At 40.7% G+C, this 9,576-nt stretch overlaps 1 protein-coding gene across 4 annotated transcripts in view; it reads right to left on the bottom strand.

The window, feature by feature from the left end:
- Nucleotides 1-3,423, bottom strand: part of LOC131197626 (G protein-activated inward rectifier potassium channel 1-like) — a 28,163-nt gene extending 24,740 nt beyond the window's left edge. For all 4 annotated transcript variants that reach the window (XM_058181921.1, XM_058181920.1, XM_058181922.1 and 1 more), the window contains exon 1: nt 1,205-3,423. In XM_058181921.1, the coding sequence (XP_058037904.1) occupies nt 1,205-1,855 (651 nt within the window). In that variant the 5' untranslated portion in view covers nt 1,856-3,423. The remainder of the gene's footprint in view (nt 1-1,204) is intronic.
- Between the last annotated feature and the right edge of the window lie 6,153 nt (nt 3,424-9,576).

The following is a 9,576-nucleotide window of genomic DNA, read 5'->3' on the forward strand; positions in this document are numbered from 1 at the left end:
CACTGTGTTTGGTTCCACAGTGTTTTCAGTGTTATTTTTTCTCCTGGCTGCTGTTCTGAATAGTGTTTGCTCCTGCTGTTGTAGAATGCTCCTGACCTGGAAGAGAGTGGGTTGGGTGTAAATTGGTTTGGGTGAGGGCTTCTATGTTGAACAGATTGTCAGGGATGGCAGTTCTGGCAATAGCACCAGTCGCCTGCAGGAACGGAAAGGGCTAGAATTTATTCTCTCCAACTGGTGGGGTCAAAGCAGAAAGCACTGGCCATTTATTGGCACTGCAGATGTGCACCAGCCAAGGCAGCAGAGGAAACGTGGAAAAGCATACTGCATGTGCTTAAAGACATTCTTCTTTTTAGCATGTTTTCTCTGTCTTTTAGAGCTGGCTTTATAAACATTTTGGACTAAGCCTTTGGTTAAATCAAGCAACCCAAATTCAAAAGCATAGGGCATTTGTGATAGAACCTTAGCACGTTCTCCTAATTTTTATTTGTATATTAGCAAAACTGATAGGCTACTCAGTAGCAAAGTTCATCAATGACTTATGGCAGCTCAGATGTACTTGCAAAAATTCAATGAAATTTTCTAACTTGATTGCTTATTGAATGTTTGCTGGGTTCTAAAGTTCGTTGGTTTTTAAAGAGAGAAGTTGTGAAAAGCTGCAGTTATTGAAATTTATAAAATATACCCTGATCCAATGAACGTTACTGGAAACAGTTCCCTAATAAGTGCAAAAGGCCACAATTGTAAGCCTGTAGTCTCTAGTTATATCCTCAAAATTAAATATCCAGAGCAAGATCTGGAAATGTGTGTGTTTTACCAAATATCACAAAGCGTATATTTTAGTAACAGTGAACATTTATTATCCTTGGGGCGTCTGCTACAACTCCCTAAGCCTATTTCAGCATCTTTTTTAGAACCCATTTATTCTTGGTTTAATATCTACTGATGTGTATTATTTATAAAGCAGCTTTCCTTTGCCACCCACTATTATGTATGAAATACGCTTGCCTTCTCCGACAGTTCTTTGTTTCTCTTTTGCAGAGAAGGAAAAAAATAAATAGCCTTAGAACAGGAAGATAGATCTGAAGCTTAAAGACAGGGCTTTGCTATACCCTAGAGCAGAGCTGCCAAGATCTGCATGCAAGAAGATAGGAAGAATCTTACCCACCATGAGCCTCCCTCCCTTCCAGGGAATCCTTTCACCCACCTTAATGAGTTTGCAACGGATCTGGGCTGAGACCATGTGGCTGTTGCGGAGGTTGCCCACCCGAAACATAAGGCAGAGTTTTCCATCTCGCTGTGAGATGACAGCAGCCCGGCTAAACATTAGTGTTTCAGCACGTTTCTTGGGTTGAGACATTTTGATGAACATGCATCCGATGAGGAAGGCATCTACCACAGAGCCCAGCAGTGACTGGAACAGAAAAAGCACAATTCCTTCTGGGCAGCGCTCAGTAATGTAGCGATGACCGTAACCAATGGTGGCTTCTGTCTCAATGAAGAAGAGAAAGGCTGAGGGAAAGTTGTAGACATTAGCCACACATGGGCTGTGTCCTGAACTGGGGCTCTGGTGTATATCTAGGTCCCCACGCAAATAAGCAATACCCCACCACATGGAGGCCATCACCAGCCAAGCAACAGTGTAGGTCAGTAAGAAAATGAGAAGGTTCCAACGCCACTTGAGGTCCACCAGAGTAGTGAAGAGGTCGGAAAGGTAGCGACTGTTCTCACTGCCTAGGTTGCCATGCTGGACATTACAGCGGCCATTCTTGTCTACAAAGCGCTGCCGTTTCCGATGGGATGGTGCAGCCACCACTGCCTGATAGTCATCTCCAAACTTTCTTCGCACAACTGACATCCTGACGAGAAGGAGATTTCCTTACACTCCGTGTGGTTAGTAGTAGAACGAAGGCTGGTCTCAGTGTGGAAACTCTGTTGTTTCATGCAAGGGGCCCAACATAGGCAATCATTAGCAAAGCAGACGGAAATGGTGGTCTCTTCCACTTGGCCTGGGCAGTTGTTGAAGATCAGTGGAGTTGAATCTAGAGAGGTCTTTTCTGTGCCGCTGCCTTGGGTAATTGCCAGATACCAGCGCAAATAAAATCCAGATGATTGTACAATCTTTATTCAATTATTGAAAACATTGTCTTAGGAGAAGATGATGCCAGGGGCACAGAACAAGTAAGGGACCCAACTGGTTTGGCTGCTACTCTCTTATGATGCCAGTGGACTGGCACAAGAGCAGGATAAGGTCAGCTAATTGGGGACCTCCCATTTGCACATTTTGAGTTGTCGCTAGCCAGCTGTCTTGCAAGGGGTGGCTTCCTTCTGGAACGGCACAGGCTATCTAGCACAGTCTTTATAAACACTAAGTCTGCAGGCAACCCCAGCAGGAAGCCAGGCTTTGCAGATATGAGTATGATGGTGTAGATAGATGCTTTGGTGGTGCCCTCTTGGGTTAAGCTCTCTAGCCCCGGGATCAAACTCAGCCAGATTCATTCGCCTTATCGGTAACCGGAACTGGGATGCGGTAACCAGCCTGCGCTCGGGTGCTTGGCCGCGGCAACGTCCTGGATAGAGCCGACGGGGTACTCCCCAGTTGCAAGAGTAACTGCTGCTCCGGTTGCTTCTTTTCTTCGGTGGTTCTCTGCCCGGAATTCCTGAGGGACGCGTGTCCCCGTCTCGCGGATGGAAGTTCCCTTCAGGCGGCACTTGGTGAAGCACGGGGCTTCCCAGTCGAGTCCCGCGGATTTGAGCCCCGCGACAGCACAGCAAGAGGAAGGACGGCGGCTGGGTGGATGAGCGAGCGAGGAGAAAACCTCGTCTCCTGACTTACCCGAATCCTGCTTCCCCTCCTTCAGCCGCTGTCGCGGCGCGCTTGGAGTACCTCTCTGAAAAACTTCACCTTTGTGGTCTTGCCCAGCTGCGGCGGTGGCGGCTGCAGCGAGCGACAGGTCTTGGGCAGGCAAGAAATTGGGAGGCAGGCGCTGAACGAATCTCAGGTTGTGGTCGGAAGCTCCGAGAGAGCCCACGCCGCCGCCTAGCGTCCGCTGTCACCGCCATCCACCCGGGACGCCCCTTCTTGCCCCTTCTGGCCGCTGTTGGGTCTCCGCGCCGCGATCATTCTTCCCCCACCGGCAAGGCGCGTCCGCAGCTGTCGGCGGCCTCCAGTGGACGTTGATGGTAGACGGGCAAGGGGATCCAATTTTTCCGCCCGATCCCCGTGGCTCTCGCTGCTGCTAGTGTTGAAGGGAGCCCGTAGCTGAGACGGGGGGGCGGCGAAGAGCGAGATCCGTGGAGCAGCGGTGAGTCATGCGACAGAACGACACAATGGCTCAAGCCCCGTGCAAGAACGAGAATGGAGAAGTGGAAGGAATCCGAATTACTGTCCGGTTCTCTTTTTTCCCTACCCAATTCTGAATTGGAAAGCGCAGCGGGAGATTCCTTGAACGGGCTGTTTCTGGGGCGGGGCGAGGGGGGGGGGAAATGAAAGATGGCTAGGACTCTTCCTTCCATCCGAAGAGTTCAGCTTGCCAGGATCGTGGCCGAAAGCTTCGGAGCATGAGCAGAGCAAAAAAAGTAGTGGCACTAGAGCTGCCACCTGTCTGAACTTAAGAGGTCTGTGTATTGTCAGTATGTGGATGGGACTGGAGGAGATACTGTCCTACCAGAGAGAAATGCAGCTGACATAACACACCCCTGTCCAGTTCCTGATCTTAACTGTGGTCTCCTGTATTATTTTCTTCTGCCAATCTTTGGTGAAGAGCATCTGCTCTACATCTCCAGCTCTCTAAACATCATTTTGCATCCCACAATTCCACAAATGCAAGCATCTTTATGCATTTTACAAGCAAAACAAACTGCCATTTCAACAATGCGTTGAGAGCCACTATATCTTTCTATAAGAGAGAGGATTATAACATTTGGCAATCTAGTTTTGCTTTTAAGTCACTCAAGTAAAAAGGGCATTAATCCTCTGATCCAATTAAGCTGCTGCTTGAAGAAATGCTTCAGTTCCATTATTTATTCCGTTTTATTCCCTTAAGCATTATAGTTGGATACAATGTAAAATTATTTGGGGGGGGGGATTCAGCCATTTTTAGAGGAAAATGATATTTTGGAGGGAAAAAAACTGTTTTGGTCCACGAAGTGTGCAAGATGTCTTCTAAAGTATAAGAATAATTTTGCCCATATTAAAGGAACATCTCTAGATTGGAACTTCAAATGAACAATCTAACATTTGTGCAAATATTTATATCCACAAACTTATGACTGCTGGGCTAAGGGCCACTTACAGAGGAAGATTGGCTAGAAGTCTTTAACTCTTTCTCCATTTAATTTTCCTGGCCAACATTATTTCCGTAGCCTGTTTCCGTCAATCTCATATTCCAATTTTAAACACGGATAGGTCTTTGATGCTAGATGTATAAAATTCTTAGATTCTACTTTTGCTGGGCAGAATCCATGAGGATAGGGGGAGCTTAAGCATTTACAGGGTGGGGAAATGATGTGTAATAGGGGTCAAACAGTTGCTTAGGAATACAATGAAATGGGACTCTGGCAGGTTAAATAACCTGTTTAAGCATCTGATGCTCCTCACAAGAGGATCATGCCATATTTCTCTGACATATTTTTTTTTAAATAGAGAGAAGACTGGGCTTAAGAGACGAGAATGAATTGGTAGTAAGAACTGAAGGCCTTGTTTAGTGATTCTACAGTAGTCCTTGATTGCAACCCTTTGTTTAGCTACTGTTTGAAGTTACAACAGTATTGAAAAAGGTGACTTGAACTGGTCCTCATACTTACAGCTATTTCCCTGTGATCAGAATTCTGATGCTTGGCAACCAGCACATATTTACAATGGCTATAGCATCCCAGACTGATGTGATCTTCATTTGAAACCTTCCCAGTCAGCTGCCAACAAGCAATGGGGGAAAGTGGATTCGCTTAATGACTGTGTGAATCACTTAACAACTGCAATGGTTCACATTAACAAGCACGGCAAAAAGGATCATAAAGTTAGGTGTGACTCAACCACCTCGCTTAGCAATGGAAATTCTGGTCCCAATTGTAGTTATAAGTTGAAGACTACCTATATAAATGTTAAAAAATGGATTGTACAGTGAGTCTGCCATCGATCATGTTCAATGGTTTTTTAAAATATAGTTTAATATATCTTTGTTGTTTTTATTTGCATTTTGTTTATTGTGTTTTGGGGTTATTTTAATTATTGTGAGCAACCAAGATTCACATGCGTAAGAGGGGTTGCTACTTAAATTAATTAATTAAATAAATAAATAAATAAATAAATAATGACTATGAAAATTAAGTGTTGGGCCCTTTTTATGGTTCCGACTATTGCTTATTCATAGCGCTCTTTGGAATGCAAATTGCTCTGAATGTTGCCAACAGAAAATTGGCCCAAATATGGTATTGCAAACTGAATAATGGGTATATCTTCTGCTATGCTGGAGTGATTCTTGTCAATTACTGTTTATTCCTTTTCTGTTTTTTATTTTACCCTCAAAATAGTTAAAGTACAAATTTCAAATTTCAAAAAATTTGTTGTCTTTCAATAAACAACAACAAACAGAAAAAAGCACAAAACAAGACATAAAAAGTGCATTAAAAAAAAACCTAATACATTATCCACCCTAATTGAATACTGATTAATATACTTAATTATACTTTATATACTTAAATATACTTAATTAATATTAGTTTCCCAGTCATGTGAAACAGGTTCCCCCCCATATTTTTAAACTACTAAATCTATTTGCAAGTTATTAGCCTGTTATCTACAGTATATACTATTTTAATGACCAAATAGTTAACAAGAACAATAATAATAAAAAATAAGATTAAAGTTTCAAAACCCTTTGATATTGAAACTGTTATTGCAATCAATTCACAAAATTTACTATAGCCAAGTCATCCCAAAAAACAACATAGTTTCTTATGAGCATTACTTATCTATTGTTGTCTGGTTAAATATCATAGGACCAGTTTCCAAAATCTGTCTACCTTCCAAAAAAAGGTCCAGATGAAATTGTTTTCCAATTAAATGTTATAAATCCATTCCTCAATTTCCTTCAGACTTCTCAAGGAAAGCGAATTTATTGCTTCTGCACTCAATTATTGTTTATTTATTTACGACAATTGAGGAAATTATGACTTATCACAATGCATGAGCAATGGATCAAGTCTCACATACTGCTTTGGGGCATAGAACAAGGATTATCAGTATCACAACTGGCTATTAAAGATATGAAAATATCTCACTTAGAACTGAATTAATTTTTCAAAATTCCCTTAGCTTTAACCGAAAAATACATTTTAATTATAATTATGTCATGTCATGTTTATTTTTTGCTGGTTTTTTTCACTTTTTATGGTGTTCTTTTATGTATTCTTTTTTGTTCTCTTTGACAATGTATGTATTACCATCACTATATTTTTTTTGATTATCAATTAAAAAGAGAGATGAAAACGTCTGACTCTAAATTAATTAGTTTTTCAAAACTTGTCTTGGCTTTAACTATAAAATGCATTATAACTATTTTCCAGCTTAAAACGTCTGAAGGAATCACATTCACATTTTCTCCCACCATCTACTTCCAAAATGTATTAGTTTCTTGCTTGCCAGCAGGGGTCCCAGGAGTATGGAATGAACCAGGATCCCTAGCTCAATCTAATTTCTTTGCAAATCAAGCCAGCTTTTCCCTGGAGGAAACAAGATCAGCAAAAGATCAGAAGAACTGAAGGAAACTGAACCTGCTGAGACATTAACTTTCTCTTGTTAACCCTTTGGAGTCACCTGGGTATTCTAGAACCTTTATAGTATATTTGATTCAATTCTAGAATATGTGGTGGTTCTGTTAAAGTAGGGAGAAACCTAAGCGACACATCTAGCATTAGCTAGGAAGTGCACTGCGACTTCTACCTATCTGATTATCTTTTATTTTATTCTCTTATTTCCAAGATTCTTCTCCATAATCCTGTTCATTGATAAATCAGCTAGAAATATAGACTAAATAGTGGCCAGGGAGATCATCAGTAGAAAAAAATTGTCTCGCATTTGCTATTTGTTCCTCTACTTCATGTTTCTTCTTGCCTGAAGGGACTGTTTTTCTTCCTCTCCTACTTCATATATCCTAAACTCTCCAAATCACCTTTGTCCCTTCATTTTGCCAGTTTAATTTCATATTTAAAAATTGGGCTCTTATTTATGCCCTTATCCAGTAAAATGTAATCAGTTCTGTTTATTTTATCATACAGTAATGTAGGCATTTTTATTATTCTACAAAGTATGTCAGTCTATCATTATGGTTCATCTCATAGTCAGCCAGATGTTCAGAGTGGATTTGGCATTTTGTTCAGCTGTTGAGTCCTTCCCAAGGACCTGGAATGGATAGATCTGGATGTTTGATGAAGTTACAAATATCATTGCAGGATGCAAGCTGATCCAGGTAAAGCTGTCTTTTGCAATTGATGGTGAATTTGTCAGTGCCGATGGTATTCAAGTGGTGCTCCAATTGTTTTGGGATTGTACCCAAAGTACCTATTACTATTGGTTCTACCTTTGCTTTCTTTTGTCACAGTCGTTCTATTTCTATTTTCTGATCTTTGTATTTTTAAAAAAAATTTCTTCAGTTCCTTCTCTTCTCCTGTCTCCAGGTACTGTCATATTCACTATCCAGTTATCATTATTATCATCATATTCTAAATTGAGGTCTGGCATTAAAAAGCAAGGCTATGGATGCATTGTTATTTTGATTATAGTACATTAAAGGAATAGACTTCATAAAATTTGAGTAATGACTCAGAAACCCTATTCTAAATGGACCAGTTTGTGAAAGAGAAGGGGAAGATGAGTAGCATCTTAGAAAGCTTCCAAATTGGATCAAAGATATCAATTCATAATGAGACAAAATAGATATCAATAACATGACTTAAGATTATGGGCAAGATCACCAAAAGTATCAGCTGCAAACCAAGTTCTGTTGTTCGGACTTAAGAGGTATTTAGTGACATGGCCTTTTGAATTATGATTTTAAAATTGGGGGTGGGGGGTGGAGAACCAATTTAAAAACACAGATCTGGAAACCTCCATACTTAAAAAGCATGCGAGTGAGAAGCACCTCCCTGCTCACACAAACAGGGACTTTGTGTGAGCAAACTCTCTCTCTCTCCCTCCCCCCCCCCCGTCTCCCTCTCCCCCTCTCTTTAAAAAGGAGAGGGTGAATGGACTGTTTGAAAAAGACTGAAGTAAAAGTCTTTGCTAAGAATGTTATTACTCTAAACAATTTTCTAATTGAGATTCTTAAATTACAAGTAAATAATAGATACAAACTCAAGGTAAACCGCTCCAAACTCAATTGCAGAAAATATGACTTCAGTAATAGAGTGGTCAATGCCTGGAATGCACTACCTGACTCTGTAGTTTCTTCCCCAAACCCCCAAAACTTTACGCTTAAACTGTCTACTGTTGACCACACCCCATTCTTTAAGAGATCTGTAAGGGGCGTGCATAAGTGCACCTGCATGCCTACCATCCCTGCCCTAATATTCCTTTTTACTTACTCTTTTCATGTATCCAAATCATGTTTATACTTGTTATCTTATATATGATTGACAAATAAATAAATAAAAAATAAAATCAATTATAGGATGATGATGATCTTAAGACACAGTATGTTTGGGCATATTTTGAGGGTAGCTTCTACCCTGCCCACAATAATTTCTACCAACAGCCCCACTCCTCTTTGTAGATCAGGGCAACATAGGCATGTGTTATAAGCCACAATGACTTAAAAGCGTAAGGATGCAATAATGAAAATTTATTTTACATCATTCGACTAACAATGTTATGGTACCCATGATGATACTGTCCTCTTATCCCCCCCCCCCTCATCTTGCCTGATAAATTCCCTCTGAGAGGAGGTGCCCTTTAAGAGAACTATGTTACTTATTCCCAAATTAAATGTAGCCACACTGATTATGGATTCAGGGACTAGAGGCAGGCTTAGAAAATTAGTTTTAATTCTGGTGTCACATCCCCCTTGGTTTTGAATGTTTATATATTTTGTTCTGTTGTCTTTATTATATTGCAAGCCTACCTGGAAAAGGCCTCGGCCTGGAAAACATTTAGTGAAATAATAGCAGTCATTATCTCGAGATCAGGTTTGAAGCTCAAAGCCGTATGTCTTGGGGAAAAAAACTCAATAAAGTGCCCTCTTTCACAAATACTCAAAATATACACTTCAAATGTAGTCCAGTGAATAAGAAGCACAAATCCATCTAATGGAGCCACAGAGACTGACTTCTTTTATGTAACTGCCTTCTTTTTTAGGCTTAGACGATTCCCTAAAAAACAGACCAGAATGGCAAGATATTGATACACAGTTCCACATAACAAAATATTACCTGGCTGGTCATGCTTGACATTTTTCTAAAAAGTCTTTTGAAGAGACTTTTATGGGGAAGTCATTTCAATCTATTTCCCTGCAATCTCTTAGGTGCAAAGGATATGAAAGTTTGTGCATGATATATCTGTACTGACTGATGAAAGATTAGCTT

The sequence above is a fragment of the Ahaetulla prasina genome, chromosome 4 (assembly GCF_028640845.1).
Source record: "Ahaetulla prasina isolate Xishuangbanna chromosome 4, ASM2864084v1, whole genome shotgun sequence".
NCBI lineage: Eukaryota > Metazoa > Chordata > Lepidosauria > Squamata > Colubridae > Ahaetulla > Ahaetulla prasina.